The 24230-nt window shown below is 43.8% G+C and overlaps 1 protein-coding gene across 3 annotated transcripts in view; it reads left to right on the top strand.

Moving 5' to 3' along the window:
* Window positions 1–23545, top strand: part of SPTLC3 (serine palmitoyltransferase long chain base subunit 3) — a 139403-nt gene extending 115858 nt beyond the window's left edge. The window contains exons 10-12 of one of the 3 annotated variants that reach the window (XM_057702973.1): window positions 11300–11435; window positions 16876–17005; window positions 23339–23545. In XM_057702973.1, the coding sequence (XP_057558956.1) occupies window positions 11300–11435; window positions 16876–17005; window positions 23339–23452 (380 nt within the window). In that variant the 3' untranslated portion in view covers window positions 23453–23545. Of the gene's footprint in view, window positions 1–11299; window positions 11436–12825; window positions 14686–16875; window positions 17006–23338 lie in introns of those variants that run through there. The other 2 variants (XM_057702974.1, XM_057702972.1) reach the window with 2 other exon arrangements.
* The last annotated feature ends 685 nt before the right edge of the window (window positions 23546–24230 follow it).

Genomic DNA, 24230 nt, shown 5'->3' with positions numbered 1-24230 from the left:
ATCCAAGGCCCATGGCATTGTGGAGGGAGGACCCAGCCGCTGCATCCTAAATCTATGTGCCACTTGGTTACCAGCTGGAGATGCAGAGAGAGGCAGAGGAAGAGACAGAAGGCACAGAGGGCTGCGTTTTCTAAATGGTTTCAGGCCACTGGCCTTTGAGCAACAGCTAATGCAGAACAGATGGCGGGTGCTATGCTCGGCTGGCTTTCAACTAAGGGGCTGCCTCTGTCCATGATTAATCACCTGTGCTGGGGGGTAAGAAAGTTCCACCTGGTCTTTGTGTGTGTCTGGGGGTGGGGGGAACCTAAGGTTGGGATTAGCAAGCAAAGGGACAGGCGTTGCCTCTCTGCCCTACTGCTGCTCACGTGCTTGCAGGACCCCTGGGGGGCATCCAGTAAACACAGAATTAGCCAACCCGTGGAACTCCGACTAGGAGGGGAAATTTGTCTGGTTGTGCAGAAATGGCTCAAAATGTGTTCCATCATGTTCTGTGCTTTCATTTACTTCGCCTTAAGAGTTAGCCAAGGGTAGACTTTGTTGGCAGTTCAGTGAATTCTGCACTTGCTTTGAGGCCTTAAAAGATCTCCCCAGCAAGAGTGTAAAGAGAATCTGTTTGTCTTTTAGATGGCACTGGGGCAAAAGGATAGCGTAGCCGCTTCCTTCCTCCCGTCCCACGAACAAGATATCCTTTTACACCATAAGTCCTACAGACGTTTCCTCTTCACTTTTGTTTCCTCTGTGTGGATGGAGTCTGAGATGGGGGTGTTGTGATGTAGCACACATGGGATTTTCTGCTGGTTCAGTCCAGTTGAAGGAGAACATGATTCCAGCTGCAGGATCTCTGAGGGTGAAGGGGAGTTGCTGTTCCACATTGATCTTTGTTTTCCCCATCACAGGTTTGTTTTCAGCTAAGTGGCAAAACCCCCAAATGCAATAGGGGCCGTAACCCAGCCCCACTCTTGACTGGAGAGGTTTGCGGAGAAAGCCAGGTCCCCTACCAGCCACAGCTGGGGAGGATTAAGCAGGTGGATTTGTGGCTGGAGAAGGACAGTGGGTGCTCTGGGCTAGAGAGAATGTGTTAGTTCTCTATTTCTGCGTAACAGATGACGACAAACGTCGAGGGTACAGACATCTTTTATTATCTCACAGTCTCCTGGGGTCAGGAGTCTGGGCAGTTTCTTCTCTGGTCAGGCTCTGGCAAGGTGGAAATCAAGGTGTCAGCAGCTTTTTTCTGGAGCTCACACTCCTCTCCCAAGCTCACATGGCGGTGGCAGAACTCAGTTCCTGGGTATTGCCGGACTGAGGTCCCTGCTTGCTTGTCAGCTGTCAACTGGGGCCCCTCTCAGCTCCTGGGGACTTGGATTTCTTACCATGTGACCCCCCTGCATCTTCAAAGCCAGCACTGGAGAATCTCCACACCGGACCTCTCTCTCCCTCCCTGAATCTCTTTCTTCACAAAGAGCCCCTGTTCTTTCTAAGAGCTCACCTGATTAGGTCTTAAGTACTGGTTAATGTCACTAATATTATTTTCTCCTTGTAAAGTAGGACTTTATGCAGTGAAATTTCCAGTGGTCATATGCTTCAACTTGAATACTGAGAACAAACATTATTCTGATGAATATTTAATTCTAGGAGATAAGAAAATATCAAAAGGCATGTCCTAGGCACCAAAACAAAAAACAAACAAACAAAAACTGAGTGAAGGTACAGGAACAACCAAATTGGCTGTAGATACCACCGTTCGCTTCCATTGATCATAGAGGCCCAGCCCTAGAGGGCAAATCCAAGCAAGTCAGTTCAGTCTTTAGTGAAGACTGGAAATGAATAGTTTTCAATAGTTTTGAACCATAGAATTTGAATTTTTTTTCAAATGAAATGTACCTGGAAGTCCATTTTATAAATATTTTTAAATTTTATAATGCTTCTATAAGACTTATTGTGTGCCAGACACTGTCCAAAGTGCTTAAAATCAAATCCTTATGACAGTATGAAACGGGCATATTATTATTATTATTGTTATTGTCATTATTCACATTTTACAGCTGAAGAATCTGAGTTGCAGAAAGATGACATGCCTTGCTCAAGATAGTAGAGCAGATTTTGAACCCAGGAAAATTAGGCCTATGGTCCTTGAGCACTTGGCCGAGATGCTGTTGTCATGGAGACAGCTTAAAGGGTGGGGTCATCTGATCTCCCAGCTGCTGAGCCTCTCCCTCAGTTTTTCTCTGCACCCCCTCCCTGAGGCTTCCTCAGTGCACCCGGCACCCCAGCAGACACTTTGAAAACCAGAGGGTTGAATCATGTACACGCTGCATCGATGGGGCTTCCTAAAGCCTACTTTCATTTGCACTGTTTCTCAGAGCCCTTTCAGGGGACCCCACTAACCCAGTTCCTCAGCCAGGACCTCTCCTTTGCCTTCTTGACACAACCGTTGCCAGCACACATCTCCTCACCCACTTCTGCCGCCACTCTGGCCTCCTTACGTGTCTGGCCACCCCTAGTTTTCCCCTTATCCTACTCCACGCACTATACACTATAACTTCCTCTTCCTAAACCCCCTCAGAACATGGCATATCCTGCCCGTGATGCTGCCCTGGCTCCCTAGTGCCCATCACCTCTTAGGTTGGCATCCACAGCCCTCTGGGTCTGATTCCACTGATCTTTCTCACGACTGTAAACCAAATGTTCTAGGCAAGTGGGGTACCCATCCCTCCTGGCGCACAAGGTGTTCACTTACCACCTCGAGGTTTTGCTCCAAACTCCCAAAACATTTCTTCCACGGGGTGTTCAATTTTCTACCATCTGTGATTATTACATTAATTTTTCTAGTCTATAAGCTCCTTGAAAATAGTAGATATATTCATCTTTTAATCCTCCCCTGAACACGGCAGCCACTTGCATGGAAAAGTACTAAGCATCATTCTCCCCAAAGTCCTGGGAAATATGTTGTTATCATCCCCATTTAACAGATCAGTAAATTAAGGCTCAGATACGAGTGCCTTCCTCATCTCCATAGAAAAAAGAAAAGGGCAGATGTAAGCTGACACATGCATCTGTTGATGGAGCAGAAAGATGCAAAAATACTTGGAGACAAAATTGCTCTCTGGAGGCTTCAGTTAGAATCAGCCTTATTATCTTCATAGAATCAACAACCACAACAATTTATGACTACAAGTGGTGGTTCAGGACTGGGGTGCACGCCATAGTTACCCAGGGAGAGGTTTTCTAGAAGGTGCAGGCCAGTCCTTCTGGAGCAGAACCTCTGCAGAAGGGGCTTACCTGTGAGCATTTTAGGAGAAAAAGAAAACATTCCCTGAAGACTCTGGTGTGTTTCCTTATTTAAGAATCACCAATTTGCAAGGTTCCCAGAAGGCCCCAACCTCCCAAGTTTACCCCATTTGATGTCGAAAACTCCATCATTAGTGACTTGCTAAGATACTGCTCTCTATTTAAATGCAAATTAACATTAAATCTTACCACTCATTCTGTAAGGATTCAAGAAGCACTGCTATGTGACAGGCCGGCTAATTCTGTCGAGATCCATCTTATGGCTCTTCTCATGTGTGTATTATCTGATACCTGCTCTCTCTACTGTTAGATTATGTCTTGCCAAATAGCCCCAGAATTTTTTCATCTTCTCCTCCACCTTAGCAGCTGGCTCCTATACATAGTGAGTGCTTTTCATGTGTGAAATGTATGAATCCATGAATCTTGGGACTCACGCCTCATCAGGAATGTGTTTACCAGCTTCTTTCAAAGAGCAGACGTTGACGGACCCATAGGCACTGCCAGTTTCCAGGTCAGCTGGGTAATTCATGAACGATCCCCCAGCCTCGGTTTCCTCATCTGTGAAGGGGGCCCACAGCACAGCTCCTGGCTCATAGTCAGTGCATAAGCCATGTCCATTCTCACCCCTCTTGTGAATTAAGCCCCTGATGGTGTATCTGAGCACCGGGTGGGGAGGTGGAGGCAGGGGCGTGAAATCCTGTCGTGCAGACAGCCGTCCACCCTCGACGTCCGGCCTGCCCACTCCCACTCCTGCATGCATTCCACAAGGGCAGGACTGAGAGGCCTGGACAGTCCTTGGCACATGTGTATGTGACTATAAAACATGCCGTAACCTTGGAATCCGGACATCAAAAGGAAGAGCTTCAGTGCCTGATAAAAATGTGTGTTCCTCTCAGCAAACCACTCCAAACGCTGTTTTCTCCATCCCACTGGGAAGCTTGTCACTGCTAATGTGATTCTTATGATTCTCGCTGCTCTGTAGCCTCTTGATCTTTCCTGAGATCTCTCTGCCCCTGAGTGTGTTGGAAACAAAATGTCCTGTCTGGTGTCCAGAGCTTAAAATAACAGACGCTGGGTTCCTGCTGCCACGTTGAAACTTTACTCCAAGGTCTCTCCCCGGCACCCCCCGCTCCCGCCCCCTCCCCATGCCGGGAGGAGAAGCCAAGTGTGAGCATCAGACAAAGGAGGGGAGGGAGGCGGGGGGGGTGAGAGAGGGGAGGCCTTCTCAGACCACTGCGGGCACTCTTGAGGATCAAGTTGGTTGTTCAGAAAGATCGACTTCTTAAATTGTGAGACATGTTTTAGGGAAAGATTCTTCCCACCTCTAAAGAAGATAACCACATTTCCCAAGCATCACTGCCTAGGAGCATGTTTGAGGTCGCCCAGTCTGTATTCCATACCAGTGAAAGGATGGCGGTGTGTATTTCTGTATGTGCCTTTTTTGGCCTGGGGAATAATAAAATAAGTCCCCTGTGCCATCTGGGTCTATGCACGTTTCCTCTGTTAGACAGCGAGCTTGCAAAGTCTGCAGAAAATAGAGAGTGTCATTGGTATTGGCTTGCAAACTTGTCAAATCCACCTCTTTCACTCAGTCTTACTGGGGGAAATGCCTGTCTCCTTTTTTGCCAGCTGACGGTTCGACAGAGAAGAAATTTTCCTTCTTTAACTTCTGACAGGTCATTCTGGGAGTGTCCTCTATCCGCGATTCCTTCTGGGCCCTCTGGAGATTGAGTTGTCCCAAGCATATTTTTGGAAACGCCACAGACGATTGTTTTTATTAGGGGACTGCAGGGCTTTGTAGTGGGTCGCTTTGGATTTTATTTGTTTTCCTTCCCCTGCCCCAGCTGTTTTTGTTTTAACAGCAATGGAGAGAAGGTTAACCTAGTCCATCTCTCAAGTCAGCAGAGCTAGAAATCCGAGTGGGTAGAACAGCAACCTACAGGTCATCTGCCCGGCTGGGTCCATCCCTGGCTTTATCTCGCCTCATGAGAGGAGCTAGGTTGACAGCAGGGTGGGTCTCAAGTTGAGTGAGCACTTTGGAGCCAATGACTGTCAGGGGAGCAAGTCACCCCACAAAGGTACCACCGGAGACCCCGAGCACTCAGTAACTGCTGGGATGTTGTCTTGCCGAACAAGAGGCTAGGACACACGCCCATCTTTTACTTTCCATGTCCAACCAAGGAGCATGACTCATCTAAGACACAGTCAGGCACCTAACGCAGCTGCGCATGGCCTAGGGGGTGAACTGGTAATGGCCGTTGTTTCTGAGACATTGAGTCTCCTTGGCTGCACCTGGTGAAAACCAAAACTCATGCTTGGTCTCATTCCCAGAGATGCTGATTTCATTGGTCTGGGGTACAGTCTGGACATGGGATTTTGCCAAGCTCTCCAGATGATTCTGAGGTGCCACTGAGGCTGCCAGGAACCATTGCTAACGGAAAAATGTAACTAACCTTTCAAGTACCATTTTTCCCAGAGACAGTACTAAGCATGTTCCTGCATTAACCCCTTTATTTCTGCCAATCCTCCTGTGAGATAAGCTTATTTAGGTAAAACTGAGGTTTCAAAGCCTTCTGTTGTCTGGGTGGAGTTTGGTTCCTAGTCCATTTATCTCCAAAGCTTATTCCTTTTCCAGAGAACCCAGAATACAGCAAAATAAGACACTTGTACAAACTCTCCAGCACCCTACATGAGAGATCCGATCCTTCACTTATTTATCTGTGCAGGGCCGTCCCTAACTTCCATGTATTAGGTGGAAGAAGAATCAGAAACTATTTTATTAGGGACTTCGTGTGTTGCAAAGGAAAGGTCACTGCCATGCCCAGCTGCCATGCCATCCTGGCACAGCTATCCCTGCAGAAAAAGACAAGTGCTAAAAACTCCTTCTACTTTCGCAAAGCGCTCTTGGAACAAGGATCTCAAATTGCAACATAATTCATAAAATCACCCCCACCCTGTAGATGAGTAGCGTTTTATATGTGCAAATTTATCTCTGCCCCCAAGCCCTCCAAGAGGAGGAGGCTGTTTCCAATTTTCAAGAGAGAGCAGTAGAGTAATTGAAAGGAGCTGTATCTTGGCCAACTTACAAGACCTCAAGGCGTTCAGAGGGATCCTATGTGAGCAAACACGGTGGCCATGAAGTGTGTCATAATGGCTTCTCAGCCATGCTGAGCCAAACAGTTCAAGGAGGGAAAAGACGGGGCAAGAATAAAACATTCAGTTCTTAAGAGTCAGCTGCCCCTGCGATCAATGTCCTTTTCTGTTTGGTCAACTCTCCAAAGGATCTAGAAGCAGTAAAGCGATGACATTAGCTTGTGATCCAGTGACTTGGGTTGTTCAAGGCAGAGAGGACAGACGGGGCCAATTAAGTAGCTGGGCAGCCCAATGATGGATGAGTCATTACGGGCAAATGCAAAGATAATGCCATTGGGAAAAGCAATTTCAGTCCTTCATGCACTTCCAGGCCAGGAAATCCTTGCTGTCTTTGAGGGGGATCATTTAGGAACCGTCAGGCCCAGCCTGATGAATTCATCTATTCATTGTGCAACTAATAAGCAACAGAAGAGCTGAATGCACAAGGGGACAAGCCAGATGGAATACATTTGGGTGGCTGGGATGTATGTCTGTGCCTTCATTTGAATCACCTTCTTCATTTTTTCTTCACCTTCTTGCTTCTTTTTTTTTAAATTTTATCGGAGTATAGTTGATTTACAATGTTGCGCTAGTTTCAGGTGTACAGCAAAGTGATTCAGTTATACATACACTCATTCTTTTTTAGATTCTTTTCTCATATATGTCATCACAGAATATTGAGTAGAGTGTCCTGTGCTATACAGTAGGTACTTGTTGGATATTTGTCTTATATGCAGTAGTGTGTGTATCTTCATCCCAAGCTCCTGACTCATTCTTCGTGTCCCCCCTCCGCTTCACTCCATGTTTCCCCTTTGGTCACCATTAGTGTGTTATCTGTAATTCTATTTCTGTTTTGTAAATAAGTTTACTTGTATCTGAATCACCTTCCTTAAAACAAGTCATACTCCAGCCCCTCTTTTCTTTTCCTTCTCCGGTCCACAATCTTACGTCCTCATCTTCCTAAACACACAGTTTCAATGTATGGATGTTTTTTTTTTAAGTAATGACAAATATTTTCCTTCCTCATTCCCAGTTCTGTCCTTCAAATAGGTTGCTCTCTATACACATACAAGTTTCCAAGGGACACTTCAGCATGTTACAAAACAGTTCTTTTTTATTTTTTTAAGCACAAAAGAGCTGTGTCTATGCAACAAAATTTATGCAAATAGTCCTACACCTCTCCAAATCCCTTATTTGTATAGATGTTGCAAATCTGGAATTTTAGGGAAGAGGGCTTATCTTGTTTTTAAGGAGATGGGTAGGAAACTAAAAGCCCATACTTGCAACCACCTGTTTCTTTAAAACCAAAGTCCCAACCAGGAACCCCAAAGAAAAGGTTATCGTGACTGCCATGTTGATAACTCCAATGAACACTAGCTCTTCTCCCCACTCACCTTCCCCCTCCTGATTGCTCCTGTTTGTCTCCCTTTTAAGCTCATCCTCCTCTTACCAACCATTCAATGTTGGATTGGAGAATCCCTGTATTCCTGTATTCGTCTTGCCCTACGCTCAACCACATCTTGCTGGTTCCCAACCACTCTATTTTCTACAAACTACAGGATCATTGCATCCGTTTCCTGTGCCAGGAAATCTCTCCTCTGCTTCTTCATCTTGATAACATTTGTCCATCCTTCAGATCTCAGCTCACTCATCGAGTGTTGGCTTCCTCAGACTTGGTCTAATCTCCCTACTATGGACTCTCATAACATGACCTAGCATTCTTTACCACACTCGTCAGAGCTGCAACTTTACATTCATTTGTGGGATTGTTTGATTACTGTCTCTCTCCCCTCACTAGACTATAATCTCTTCCCTGTTTCTATTTCTTCTCTTCATGTTGCTATTGACCCCCGAACTTGCACTGCCCACTTCTCCTCTTCACGGGCTTCTACGGCCTCTACTGACCAATGGCTTCTCTATCTCATAGACTCTGATAATATGCTTTTCTCTCAATGCCTCTCAGTTTCTCGTCTTCCTCCAATAGTTGGTTCTCTCTAAATTGTTTACATTCACACTCTACCAGCAAGACAATCTTATTGGTTTAATTCATATGTATTATCTCTTTGGCAAACTTCTCATGATAGACCAATGCATGGCTCCTGGGCAACATCCAAACGGACTTCCCTTGGGTCAAGTGTGTCCTCCATCCATGGGCCGTAGCCAGCATGGTGGACAGGTCAGATTTCCTAAGAAAGTACGGTAAACCGCATGCTTTCTCCATCATAGTCTGCTTGCTAAGAATTGGCAGAGCTGGGGAGGGATCTTCCTGGAGAATTAGGGTGGGGGAAGGCTGAAGAGTAGCAACAGAAAACAAGCAGGGACAACTGAGACATTCAACAACCTCCTCCTTGGGTGGTGTTCCACTCAACCAAACCACCATTCCTTGGTGTACATTGTTAACAAACATAAGATGTCACAGGAGTCAAGTCCGTTTATATCTGATGAGTAAAGTAAAACTCTCAAGGGAAGCTTTGAAGTATTTGGGGAGTGATAGAACCCAGTGAAAAATGTCAGATGATTAGATTTTAAAAGTACCTTGGAAGGGTAAAGACCTGTCTACTGCTGGTTCGTCCTTACTCCTTGGGGGCAGCTCTTCAGGCCCCCCCACTCGAAGTGAAGGGGTTCACCAGTCCTGCCTTGTGGCAGGCCCTGGACTTTAGTTTTTGATGCTGTACCCCATGCCCTTAAAACATGAGGCTGTCAAAATCTTGTTCAGCCCTCAACCTCTCAATGGCCTCTACTAGAAAAATTCAGTATAACAATGATCATAACAGCTGTTAGAAATGAGTTTTACTGAGCTTGAGGAGAAGAGATGGCCACCATCCTTTATCTGCGTGGACATCATCAATTGCTTCTCTTGGACACAGCGCCATAATGTAGGGGTTAACAGCACAGATTCCAGAACCAACTGGATTTGAATTCAGCTGGGTTTGAATTCTGGCCCTGCTACCTACCAACTATGTGAACTTGGGTAAGTTACTTGTCTCTTTGTCATGTATAACATGAGATTATAGCATCTGCCTCAATATCATTATTGTGAGGACTACATATATCATTACTTGTAAAATGCTTGTAACAAAGTTGACGTTACTATCTATGAGCTACAATTGTTATTGCTCTTGATATTATTATTATCCTTAAGAGGTTGCCTCATCCAATTATTGGCTACCTGTATTACTCAGGACACATTTGGTCATTTGGTTATAGGTATTAGAAATTCAACTTGAAGAAGCTTAAGTTAAAAAAGAAAAAGAAAAAAAGAAATGTATTGGTTCACACAACAAGGACAGTCCAAAGGATGGACTCACTTAGGCACAACTAGACCCAAAATTTCCGATAAAGCCATCAAGACTCTTGCCTTGTGCCTCGGCTTTCTTCTGAATCAACATCTTTCTCAAGCAAGTTTCCTCGATGGTGGCAAGGATGTAGTTTGAGGATGACCTTGTGTTTACACATCTTCCTCAGTAGATCTGAAAGACTGGTAGGCCCAGGTTGTGTTCCATCACTGAACCAATTATCAGAGAGATGGAGTATTCCAGTAGGCCAACCCTGGGTTACATGCTACCCCTGTAGCAAAGAGGAAAGATGGGGCCAACTCTACCTGAACATCATGATCCCCTGGAAAAAGGATGCTGAGCAGGAGACAGCCACTGCTCAACCCTTTGTCAAGGCATGAACAAGCCGTGTCTCCTAGAAGAAACTAGAAGACTGTGATGGACATATTTACTGAAATGTTTATCCATTTTCCACCTAAAGAGTTACAAACACCCAGGAGTGCTGTTCAAAATATTGAATAACAGGCAGAGTAAGAACTGATCAGTTTGAATGGATGCCTGACCAATCAGAATGGAGGGCAGCTGTATCAGCAAATTTCTGCTGAATGGCAGCCCTGCATCAAATGCAAACATTGGACTGATTTCTAAGGGATTTAAATACCTAGTTCCTGTCCAATCTTCCTTATTGAGCAAACACTCTCTAGCTTTGGCTAGTCTACTCACTTACCTGATGAGAGGCAGAACTGAGCAGACAGGTACTCCAGAACTCTTTCTACTCTTCAATTTCCTTTGGTCATCTCATAATGTGTGTGACCTTCCCACTGGGACACACACTTAGGACAGAAGATAAGCTTTTGAGTCAAAGTACCAATAACCTTGAAATGGACACATGTACCTTGCTTGACCTTCTGTTGGGGGCCAACCCTGTCATTTTTTCTGGCTGGAGAAAGCAGAGGTCTCCCTCTTCCCTTCCCTCTCTAACTCTACCACCACCAAATGCCTCACTAAATAGTCCCAGTCTCCACTGGCTCTATCTGTCCAGGGATGCGTGATCCCTTCAAATTCAGATTGGATGAAGTGTTCTTTGATTAGTGACCTAGATGAGGGGCAACTTTGTGGGCCAGCTTAGCTTAGCGAAAAAGCCCCAACCAATAACTGGTGTAGGATGCAGTGTGTGTGTGTGTGTGTGTGTGTGTACTTGCACACGCGTGTGTATGAGAGAGATTTCTTGTCACATCCCCTCCTCCTAAACTAATGTATCTATAGTACTTAGCAGAGCCCACACACACTAGGTAGCTAGTAAGTGATAGTTCATTTCCTTCCCTCTTGCTAGACACCCTTCCTGCTCCCCTACCATCCTGCAGCCTGGCCTGGCTTTAGTTGCCAGCGGTAGCCAGCAACACCATCCCCCCTGGATCCTGCCTTCCCGGTTCAGGGCAGGTCCCGGGCATCAATGCCCACACCTGCTTCCACCCCACTCTGACCCTCCTCCCACTCTTAACGCAGGCCTCCAGAAAGACTTAAGAACACTTGCCAAGACTGTCTGACCTTTGCTTCCCTTTTCCAGGTCGGAATTGATGGATTTCATGCCTGTCTCCTTTCAGGGTTGCAGAGAGTACAGCAACTTGCCAAAAACACCAGATACTTCAGAGAGAAACTGAGCAAAATGGGATTCATTATCTACGGCAATGAGGAATCTCCCGTCGTCCCCCTGCTCCTTTACATGCCTGCTAAAGTAGCGTGAGTATCCAGCGGACTCCCAGAGTTAACACCTGAGCCCCAAGATGATCTGATGGAGATGGTGCTTTTGACACCAGGGGGCTCTTTCAGAATAGGTGTTGCTTTGCACTTTGAGTGGGGTGCCCAGTTCAGAATTCACTTGTCCAGCTTCTCAGGAGCCACTTGCCGGCCCATCAGCAGGGCCTTTTCACAGGTCTTGTGCGAAGGGAGCCAGGTGCCGTGGCCCATCACTTCCCAGCTCTGTGAACTCAGGGGAGTCACTTACCGCCCAAGGCCTCGGCTGTAAATGAGCGATGATTACACACTCCTTCCTGCCCCAAGATCTTTCTTAGGGAGAACCTCAAAAGACCATCTCTCCCAATGTCCAAAAGCCACATTGCTAGGCTCTGTGCTTTCCCCCATTGCGCTCTCACGGCCGTCCTCAAAAGAAGGCAACCTCACGTGTAGAGAAACTGAGGCTGGGAGCAGTTAAATAGATCCCCAAGGCCGTACTGGTCAAGCAGCAGTAAAACCAAGAGGCAAACCCAAGCCTCGACTTACTGCAAGGCTCTGGCTCCTAACACCGAGTTTTAATGCCTCTCCTGTAAGCCTGTTTTGGGTTTTTTCCATCGATTGCAACTCTGAAGTTGAGCATTAATCAAAACTGCAAAAAGAGGAAAAATGACTTTCTCTCAGTGTGGCATAGATGAGTTTATACTTGAGCTGTTCATCTGCTAGAGACTAATTAACTCTGTTATTTAAAGGAAGAAAATTAAACTCCTTTCTAACTGTAAAATGTTTGCTTGTCTGACCAAGCACATTGTAGAAAATAATTCTCAACAGATGTTTATCAGATTCTAGACATCCTGACACTCCTTTAACACAACCCCATTGTTGGAACTTTCTGTTTGATTCTCTTAACAGTCTAAGTAGATTGGCAGAGTATTAGAAGTAGTATAGAAAAGAAGTTCTGGGGCTATTAGCTGAAAACTCATGATGGATAGGACTGGGTTATACGTTCCTGAAAGGTGGATTCTTTGGAGTCCACGCTTGTGTCATTTCACCAGAGCAAAATAACAAGGAGTTAAAACACATGCGAGTTGCCTCGTGCACCACAGCCCTTTGTTCGTGGATCTGGGTCAGGAAATCAATGCCTGGAGTGGCCAAGGAGACAGTGTGCTTCAGAAATGTCATAGGATACTGCTCTGTGCTGATGGCAGGGAGGAGTGACAATGGTGATTCCAAGTGGCAGATAACCCAAAACCCCTTACCACCTGTTCTTGGATGACACGAACGAAAATGCGCATTTACTCAGAGTGGTTGGGGAAACAGTGTGTTTGATGCCACACTTACCTAATATTTTATGATTAGCTCAAATGAAGACACTGAAAGTAAACCTGTTTCATTTTAGAGAATGTCAAGTATGCAACACCAGAGGGTGGCAGTGGGGAGTGTGCTGGATACTTTCGACTTTGATGATGGAAGCTGGAATGGGAACCTCAACTGGCTGGGAACAAGAGTCCATTCAGCGGGAAGAGTCCATGAAGAATAAAAACGAATGCATTTCAGTACAGGAGTTCAAGTGCACAAGGACAGAACACAGAACGGAAGAGGGGGTTCCCCTCCTCCTTTATATGCCAGGAGTCCTGACCAGACAAAGCCCATGTGAAAAAGGAAAATAAAACTGAGAGGGAGTTTCCTGGAAAAGTTATGTTCTAATGTATAGTGAGATGTTTGGAATGAAAAAGAATTTTGATTCTGCGTCTTCCTCGCTGGGGGATCTAGAACAAGTTAGCCAACCTTCTGAAGCCCCAGTTTTCTCATATTGAAAATGGGATAGACTAGGACCTATTTCCTAAGATCATTTGAAGATTAAGTAAGACGAAGTCTATCAGCATTTGGCATGTCGTCTCTTATATAGGAGCTACTCGGTATTGGCTGTTATTATTAATAGTATTAATAATGTATAGAAAGCACTTCATATAGTAATTGAGTAAACACTCAATCAGTGGTAGCAGTATTATTACTACTTCTACTACTACAGATGGCTTCTCAAAATAATGATTAGAATCTTTGGTCCCATTAATAAAAATAAAACTTCCAGTAAAAGATGAGGAAAAGATCCTGCTATGTTCTGCATCAGTTATGCTATGGATGATATGTCAAACTATCTAGAGCCTTCCAACTTAAGATAGTTTTTAAGAAGAAGGTAACATTGCTGGATGTTAACTATATGCTAAGGAAGGCTCTTAAACCCAGTGATCCCCCACTGAAGGTGGGATGCTTAGCTCTGGTTTACAAATGAGGACACCTAGAGGCACAAAGTCAAATTACTTTCTCAGGGTTGTTCACGTTGTAGGTACTAGAGCCCAGAATGCAAGCCAGTTCCATTTGCCTCCTAAACCAGAGCTCTTTTCAATGCACAGCACAGCCTCTCAAGCTTTAGTCCATAGGGGGAAGATACACATCTCTTTAAAGCAATGCAGAGTATAATTTAACCCTCTTTAATGTCATTATTGGTGCATCAAATGGCATCGATCACTACAATGGGAAAAATCTAATTATTTGGGCTGTCTAAGGAAATTTAGAACAGGGGAGTTACAAAAGGTAATAGTATCTATTGTCGACAAGAGTTGCTGCTGCCCAGTCTTGTTTCTTCTCTGATGTTTCTTCGATGGAAAGTTTACGTTCAGAGAAGATTTTGAAACGGGGCGTTAATTGGCTAAGCCAGTAGGAGCATGTGTTTCACTTGCTCATTTAAAAACCTTTGCTTTGGGGCTTCCCTGGTGGTGCAGTGGTTAAGAATCTGCCTGCCAATGCAGGGTTTACGGGTTCAATCCCTGCTCCAGGAAGATCCCACATGCCACAGAGCAACTAAGCCATGCACCACCACAACTACTGAGCCTGCGCTCTAGAGCCCGTGAGCCACAACTATTGAGCCTGTGTGCCGCAGCTACTGAAGCCTGCCCGCCTAGAGCCCGTGCTCCTCAACAAGAGAAGCCACAGCAATGAGGAGCCCACGCACCACAACAAAGAGCAGCCCCCGCTTGCCACAACTAGAGAAAGTCCATGTGCAGCAACGAAGACCCAATGCAGCCAATTAAATAAATAAATAAATAAATTTCTTAAAAAAAATCTTTGATGTTATTAAAAAAGTGTGATTTCTCCACATTTCCAACTACCACAGAATGAAAACATTATCTCTAGCCAGGTATCCTTTTGAATAAAGTCCTGTTGCAACTCTACCACTGGAATCTTCTATGGAGTTCAGTATCATGTGATTTCACCCATAAAACGTTCACTTAAATAATCAAGCATATATCGTATTTACTATTCGGTACAGGGTTGACATGGTCCATCCTCAGGCCTCATCATACGCTGGGAGGATGCTGGTGTAGAAAATGCAGTGAGGCCACATGCCACGCAGGGTTCATGTTGTATTCCTCTTATTATTATTCACACAGTTTAGTTTCTTGCAGCCTATGCCGCTCTAATTTCCTCGGGGGAGTACAAACCCAGAGGCTCATCGTATAGAATGTTCGAGGCAATCATATACATTAGCTGAAGCAGGCGAGGTTTAGCTGTGTAAGTTTTAGACTTAGAAGTGCTCCAGGGAGGCCTCCAATTAGCCTAATGAATCAACAGTCCTATACTTCACTCTACATTCTTTGGCAAAACTCACTTCCTCTGGTACAAAGAGAAAAGTGCAGACAGTGAAAATGGTCTTTGGGGAGTCCCGAAAACCGGCCCAAGATCATGGGTCAGGTGGTCTGTACTCTAGCAATAAAAGCACTTGACTTGTTTCTCAGACAATTACGAGCTCTCATCCTGTGTAGTTCTGTGGGCAGCCTTCCATAGGGTGATCAAGAAAGAGAAAGAATGGCCTGTTTTCAAGCTTCCTCAGTTAGAAAGTTCCGTCTCCTTGTAAACTTCCCAGTCCAAATCAAAGACTGAATCTTGCGGTGCCCCAGCCGGGGGGGCCAGAGGGGCTGTGTGTTTGGTAGTTCTTGCAATCTCCATCGCTTTCTTTCATAACCTGCGTTCTGCACGAGGCAACCAAAAGGCAGATAGCTAAATGGGAAGAGAATGAAAGACCCAGCAGCCTTGCTCTCCACATCTGCATCGAGGATTCTTCCCGAGTTACGATGCAAGGTTTCTGTGATGCTGTCAGCTTCCAGCCTAAAATAAGACACCAGCAACCTCTTAATGCTAAGAACAGATCTAAGACATTTACCCCACTTGTGGGCAGAGCCTCTCAGTGATTAAGGATTCCTGCAGGTAGTGTTGGAGCGCAAAGGGAAAAAGACTCACTTGGGCGCACATGCCTGTGTCTGACATTGATCTCAGTGCAAGAAATTTACAGACTTTGAGAGCTGCGTGTTCTAGAGTCATTACTGAGATTAGTTCTGAAATAAAAAGAGGCTAGAAGCAGTTCAGGGGAAGGAATCATAGCTTAAAAAGGTTTTACTCTGTATCAAAGAGCTTTGTAATTCTTTGACCTACAGTCTCCAGGCTGCTTCTACCTATCAGCCTCTGTATGTGCACATTTCTTTATTTCTTTCCCTCCCTCCCTCCCTCCTGCCTCATCCCCACCTTAATCCAGCCAATGGGTTTATTATCCCTGAGCATACACATAAAAAATGAGACCCTTGCTATTTCCTATCTTGGGGTTGATGGAAAATAAAATCTTTGTCTCTGGAGAGAGAACATGGCTTGGGGTTGGCTCCTGCAGACCCTCTGATTCTGATCCTGAAATTATAGTCACAAAGCAGAGGCTTCTTGAAATTTCCACACTAAATTATTGGTATTAAGTTTTTAAAGTAGATAGGTTTCTAAAGCAGAACACATATTCTTTCATTATGTAGTTCCATCGTGTTATGGTTTTCATTCCTTAGGAACCCTGCAGACAAAAAATTTTACATATATGCAGAATCATTAAACCAGGGTCATGGGCATCAGCGTTTTCTGCTCAACATCAAAGACTCTGTACACACGACTGTCTAATGAGTGTGCCACGCCCCACAATATACACTCAGTTACGGGTGCCATCGAGTGACTGGCTGCCACATTTCCTTGTCCGTTGTATGTGAAAGAAATTTCATTACTTCGATCATCTTCTACTTACTTTAAAAGACTAGGGACTTCCCTGGTGGCCCAGTGGGTAAGACTCTGGGCTCCCAATGCAGGGTGCCTGGGTTTGATCCCTGGTTGGGGAAATTATTGGGTTAGCTAAAAAAATTCGTTCAGATTTTTCTGTTACATCTTATAGAAAAACCCCAACGAATTTTTGGGCCAACCCAATAGATTCCACGTGCCACAACTAAGACACGGTGCAGCCAAAATAAATATAATTTTTTTTAAAAGTCAATTAGCCACATTTCTTTCTTTTTCTTTTCCTTTTTTTTTTTTTTTTTTTTTTCTTGCAATGTAATTTTAACCTCCTTTTTAACATTTCCCTTAGGGCTTTTGCAAGGCATCTATTAAACAGAAAAATTGGTGTGGTGGTTGTTGGATTTCCAGCTACTCCCCTCGCAGAAGCCCGGGCTCGATTCTGTGTTTCCGCAGCACATACCCGGGAGATGTTGGACGCGGTAAGTACCCCACAGCCCAAAACAGAAGCGGCAGGGCGGGGTCCTCGGATTCTGAGCGTGTTGTTTTACTGAGCTCGCTTGGGTTTCCCTGGGTTTCTCTTGGATGGCTTAAGAAAACAACACTAAGAACACTCACTGCTAAAAAGAAAAAAAGAAGGGTATCCCAACAGTGCTCAACAATGTGATCAACTCAGCAGAGAAAATCAGCTCATTGAAGACTTGAGTCAAGTCGGTGTTTCAGTTTCATAGCAAAGGCTGACCGAGGAGTAGCCAGACGTCCTGTTCTTTGCTTGTTCTTAAATGCAGGCGCTGATCTCACATGCTATTTCAGTAGTAACTGCCTGCATCTTGGCACTGATCACAGCCACCACCACAAGAAAACATGACCCAAATAAGCCACATGTTGGAAAACCAAAAACAAAGACAGATCTATCGTATAAGCTCGTCCTACCTGAGGTGTAAATGATTTTAAAACCACATTTCACTATCCTTTGATTTTGATCTCTGTGTGAATGAGTACTATCAGAGAACCAAGCCAGGTCAGTCAGTTTGGGGTTGATGAAACTGTCTCATAAAATCAGTGCAGTTTCGGGGACTTCCCTGGGGGTGCAGTTGTTAAGAATCCGCCTGCCAATGCAGGGGACGTGGGTTTGATCCCTGGTCCAAGAAGATCCCACATGCCACGGAGCAACTAAGCCTGGGCGCCACAACTACTGAGACTGCACTCTAGAGCCTGCAAGCCATAACTACTGAGCCTGAGTGCCACAACTACAGAAGCCCTCGCGCCTAGAGCCTGTGCTCTGCCACAAGAGAAGCCACCACACTGAGAAGCCTGCACACTGCAACAAAGAGAGGCCCCGCTCTCCACAGCTAGAGAAAGTCCATGTGCAGCAAGGAAGACCCAACGCAGCCAGAAAAAAAAAATCAGTGAAGTTTAGCAAACACGATCAGGTGTCTACTCTGAGCAATATCCCTGGGGCAAAAAGTCTAAGAGCACATTGTATAAATAAGCACCTCATCATTACAGCAGAGAGAATAAATTCATTGCAGAAGAGAAATATAGACAACTGCAGGAACACGAAGGTGGAGTGAGTTATTACATATATGGAACTATTTGAACGAAACAAGAGGTGGCAAGGTCAGGGGCAATGGAAACAAAAGAAGCGAATCTAGGAACAAAGGTCATGCCTGCATGGAGCTGCCAAGACTTGTCAAATATTGGATGCAGGGCACGTGTGGGGTGAGGGACTCAAGGATAATCCGAGGTCTCTAGCCCTCTAGCGAATGAAGAACGGCAAAACTAAGCATGTGTGTGAGAAAAGGAACAGCATTTCACCAGCAGGCTTGGGGGAATCAAATGAGCTTACTTAGAGACACATTGGGATTTCATGTCTGTGGGCCCTGTGTGGAAAAGGCAAACTATTCTATATAGGACGGAAAAACATCAAGGTCTTACTGTAGAGCACAGGGAACTGTATTCAATATCCTGTGACAAACCATAATGGAAAAGACTATGAAAAAGAATGTGTGGGGTGTGTGTGTGTGTGTGTGTGTGTGTGTGTGCATGTGACTGAGTCATTTTGCTGTACAGAAGAAATTAACACAACACTGTAAAATCAACTATATGTCAATAAAATTTAAAAAAAGGAAAATCCGATTCTGGCACTTAGGAGCATATGCAAGGCTGGAGCTGCTGTAATCTAAGGAACTAAGGGATCATTAAAGTCAATGGTAGAAGATATAGTTGTCTAAATATAAGTGAATGGGCCAAGGGCAGACTCCCCCTACTTCCCTAGGTGGATACAGGAATCACAGACAAGGAACTGGGCTTAGATGGAGCAAAAGCAATCAGGAAAATCATGGGCTGGAGCAGTGCTCAATGCAGCAAAAGGGAAAAAGCTTCAAGGAGGGGGAAGATCAGGAGTCCTCATGATTTGTTTAGATTCCACATATAAACAATATCATATGATATTTGTCTTTCTCTGACTTACTTCACTCAGTATGGCAATCTCTATGTCCATCCATGTCGCTGCAAATGGCATTACTTTGTTCTTTTTGATGGCTGAGTAATATTCCATTGATGAACCTATTTACAAAACAGAAATAGAGTCACAGATGTAGAAAACAAACTTATGCTTTGTTTTCAAGGATGAAAGTGGGGGGAGGGATAAATTGGGAGATTGGGATTGACATATACACTACTATATATAAAACATGAGGGTGAGTCAAAAATTATCCACACTCTGGCTGTGGAATTTATTTTAATTAACTTTTAGAAAAGACAAATGCAGCATTTTTCAACATAATCTCCTCGCTTTTCAATATACTCTGTCCATCTGTCAACAAGCTTTCATATTCCCTCGTTAAAAAGTGTTTTAGGCTGAACTGGAAGCCACGAAAGCACCACTGCCTTCACTTCTTCATCAGAAGTGAATCTTTGTCCTTGTAGGGCTGCTTTCAGGGAACCAAACAGGTGAAAGTCTGATGGAGCAAGATCAGGACTATAGGGAGGATGCCTTAACACCTCAAAACGAAGTTTTTGCAGAGTGCTGACAGTGTGGGCAGAAGTGCGTGTGCACACCCTCAGACCACGAAAAAAGAATCACTGCATGCTGCTCTTCTTTCATGCATATCACGTGGGGCATCCATTTTTGCTCGCACCACAGTTACAAATGAACTGATGTAACATGTTCATACCTGCACAGCAGTGACTGGGGAGACAGTAGCCTCGAACAGAAAGCACTGATAAGACAGTGCAGCCAACAGAATTTTTAATATAACCAGAGTGCGGATAATTTTTGAGTCACCCTCGTAGATAACTAATAAGAACCTATCATATAGCACAGGGAACTTTAATCAATACTCTGTATGACCTATATGGGAACAGAATCTAAAAAAGAGTGGATATATGTATATGTATAACTTATTCACTTTGCTCTACACCTAAAGCTAACACAACATTGCAAATCAACTGTAGTCCAATAAAAATTAATTTTCAAAAAATTTTCCCTACAAAAGAGCAGAACGTCCAAGTGAGGCGAGAGATGAGAAGAAACCATTGGCTTAGCAGTTAGTAGGCGCTTGCCGTTGCTCAGAGCAGAGAGTTTTAGGGGAGTGCAGGGAATAGAAATAACAATACAAAGAATTAAAAAATGAAGAGGATACTTTGAGCTTGAATTACACATACACACACACACACACACACACACAGGTCCACATCTTTCTGCTTCACCATTATATTCTTAGCACTGAAACCAATGTACAGAATGTGGTAGGTACACAATAACAATTTATTAGATAACACATTAATAACTGAGCTAACTCTAGGTTTTGAGATGACAGGAGGCTTTGCAGGTTTTGATCTATATATTGTCCAGCTTCTCTAAAATGAGTATATTTTAGGGAATATCAATTTTAATACATTTTTTCTTCTAAATGTAATGAGTGGGTGCTAAGAAATGGTAGGCAAGTCTTTTGAGAAGTGTGTAAAGGCAAGAAAAATATGTTTAGGAAAAGTCCTTGAAAGTGGGGGAAGACTTGAGCATGTTTACACATCAGGGGAAAAGGGAGTGCAGAGAGGGGCACTACAGGCATGGGGAGAAAAGGACGTGCCCAGAAGCAAGCTCCAGAGATGGCAGGAGGGGATGGACAGCTTGGGTGGATTTGCATCCTTTTTCTGATCCAAACAGCTTGGAGGCACTCATGAATACCCAGTTCAGTAGACATCAGAACTTGTGATTGTCTGTATGAGTTAATTCTTACAGAATACTTGGTTTGGAAGAAGCATGGAAACCTCATCTGGACAAATGCCTCTATACTTTTGAGATCATCAAATCAATACAAAATTTTGAGCAGGTTTCTTACTATAAGAGAAAGTGAAAAATAACCCCTTGAATAGTCAGGGCATCAAGGTAGCAACTGAACGTAAACGACACTCACAGAAAATATACAATATTATAGGAGTATATTCAGTGACCATGTTTGGAACAAGACAAAAAGGAGGCCACTTTACAAACACAAAATGACTGAAAATGTCCCTCTTCTAACATGAGTGGTGGCTGCTCCTTTACCAAGGACAGCTCTAGCCTTGCTTTAATCCTGCCATCTTCTAGATAAGAAGTCTGCATACAACCAACACTGAGCTGCTCCCACTTCTCAACAGCATCCAAGCCAGAACTGGTCCCTGCTTCCAGAATCATCTCATGCACAAGTCCAAATGTGATATGTAGCCCTTCCCATCTCCCTGTTACTAAAATGGTTCTTCCAGAGTGTGTATTCCCCGCCGCAGCAAGCTGAATAAACCTGACTTTGAGTACTGGTGTGTTTTAGGTAGTTGATCAGTGAGCCTCAACATGAATCCATTTAGAGATTATACATGCATTACCAGTATATTATGTACATTTTATAATAGACACAAAAAAAGAAGTTAAAAAGTTGAGATATCACCTCATACCTGTCAGAATGGCTATCATGAAAAAGAACACAAACTACAAATGTTGGCAAGGATGTGGAGAGAAGGGAATCCTCGTACACTGTGAGTGGGAATGTATATTGATGCAGCCACTGTGGGAAACAGTATGGAGATTTCTCAAAAAACTAAAACTGCCATATTATCCAGCAATTCCATTCCTGGGGATAAATCCAAAAAAAAAACAAAAAACAAAAACACTAATTTGAAAAAATATATGCACCCCAATGTTCACAGCAGTGTTATTTACACTTGCCAAGATATGGAAGCAAACCTATGTCCATCGATAGATGAATGGATAAAGAAGATGTGGTGTATATATGCAATGGAATAATACTCAGCCATAAAAAAGAATGAAATTTTGCCATTTGCAGCCACATGGATGGATTTGGAGGGCATTATGCTAAGTGAAATAAGTCAGACAGAGAAAGACAAGTACTGTATGACATCACTTATATGTGGAATCTAAAAAATACAACAAACCAGTGAATATAACAAAAAGAAACAGATACAGACATTACTTGTTACCAGTGGGGAGAATGGGACTGGTAATATAGGGGTGGGGGTGGGAGTAGGAGGCACAAACTATTGGGTATAAAATAGGCTCAAGGATGTATTGTACAACACTGGGAATATAGCCAATACTTTGTAATAACTGTAAATGGAAAGTAACCTTTAAAATTGTATAAAAATACTTTTTAAAAATGATTGAGGTTGAAATGAATCAAAATCCTATGTTTTTCTCCCACATCCTTCATGAATTGTCACACATCTCCCCCAAGTGTGTGAGTCCTTCACTTTCAAACCCACAGAGCTACTCCATCCCCCACCTTCAGCAAAAGCAACAGAAACTATACAAGATCAATGCCACTTAAAATGTGAAGTCTGTTATTTTTTCTTAGTGTTTATATTGGTATAAAGAGTAAGAAAATAAACTGACGTAAAAAGAAAAATTTAATTACCCATAATCCTACAACCCAGAAATAAACTATTCTTAACATCTTGGTAGAGATCTTAACTAATGTCAGTTTGAAAGATTTCCCAGCAGGGACAGTCCATAAGCCCCCTGAGTCATTCATTCTGATGTTAACAGCTCTCACTTTACCTTTTTCAAAACATTGGACTCTAATATTGTTTCCCTTTTCTTTTGACTGGTTGAGAAAAACAGGCCCAAACAGTTTAAAAAGCATACCAGTTCAGTAGGATTAGAGATAGACTGGAAGGAAAAAAGTCACATTTTGTATATTCTGCGTCTCAGTTGTTTCATGGGTAACATTGGGGATACATTTACCTGCCTGGATTGAGAGAATTGAAAGAGAAGAGTTCCTGGTCCCTTGTAGTTTTAAATTGTATTATTCTATGGAGCATAGAGATGAGTATTTAAAAGCTGGGGGTGGAGGAGGGGGGCAGGGGAAGCATGGGAGAGAGAGGAGGATGCTAATTAGCTCCCATCATGTTCCATTTTCTTCCTGGCCACGCTGGTTTCCTGTGTCATGAAGACTTAAATGCAGTGTGCTAACTTTTCTTTTTCTTCCATAAGTTTATATATGTCATTAAACTTTAAAATAAATCCTTCAAGGGTAAGCATGGATTAGATGCTTTTATTCCTCTCCTTATACCCTCAGAATAAATTAAACATTTGTAATGTGTAGTTAGACTATTAAAGAATATGAAAATAAAATGCGTGAGCCTGTCACATTCCTCTAGGGCTGACTTAGGACCCACAGCTTAATGATTTGGATCTTTCTCCTTGTCTTTAAAATCAAATAAGCTGGCAAAAGAAGGGTGTGGTTCTCTGTGAGGCCCCAGAGAGCAAGGCCACTTGGGGGTTTAAAGAGAACTGATGGAAGGCAATCTCTTTGCAGGTTTTGGAAGCCCTGGATGAGATGGGTGACCTCCTGTATGTGAAATATTCCCGGAACAGGAAGTCAGCACGCCCAGAACTCTATGATGAGACGAGCTTTGAACTTGAGGATTGAGTTTCCTGGTTCTGAATGGAGCCTAAAGACTTTGCCGGAAAGACTTCCCTTCTCACCTCCAAAGGAATAAATGGATTTCTCCTCCTTTCTAGAGACAGTCTTGGTTTCCAAACCAATTTCACTGAGCCAAGGGAGACACAATTGTGTTTTTAATGTCTATATAGAGACGAAACTATGGTTGCAGAGTTTAATTTGCTCCTCCCCCAAGAATCCTGCTGCAAATACACACACACACGTCTTAGAATATTTTTAACAGTAAAGATCCTGTGTTTTAGCTGCCACTGTGCAGCCTCTTGGGTCCAGACCCTTTCAAGAGTTCCAACCAGATGAGAGGGTTTTGATTTTTTAGTTCAGTAGATCTCATTATGTGTTTGCTAATTTCATCTGCAGATGGGGGCAAGGGCAGTTGGCAGTAGCTGGACTCTATATTACCCATGAAAGCATCAGCTAGAACTCATCCGAATCACTGGAAGTTCCAGGCAGGAGGGTAAAGCAATGTTACCTCTACCATTTGCCACATTTGGACTTTTTCCAAGGACAAGTGTCAAAAGCCATAGTAATGTTTTAAGGGAGAGCTCAGACCTGGCCAGCAGCGACCAAAGGTATCTTTAAAGGAAACTTTCCTTTTCCTCTTGCTGGTCTCCTACAGTTTTACAGCTGAGCTTTTGAGGTTAGGAACACGCAAGACTTCTGTTTCATCAGGAAGAGAGAAGAAAGCAATCAAGCCAATTGTAGGCCTAGACTAAAACAGTAACGTTAGAGCAACTTGAATGTTGTC

Source organism: Hippopotamus amphibius, chromosome 12, assembly GCF_030028045.1.
Source record: "Hippopotamus amphibius kiboko isolate mHipAmp2 chromosome 12, mHipAmp2.hap2, whole genome shotgun sequence".
Taxonomy (NCBI): domain Eukaryota; kingdom Metazoa; phylum Chordata; class Mammalia; order Artiodactyla; family Hippopotamidae; genus Hippopotamus; species Hippopotamus amphibius.
The sequence above is the reverse complement of the archived record's forward strand: the minus strand, read 5'-3'. Positions and strand labels throughout refer to the sequence as shown.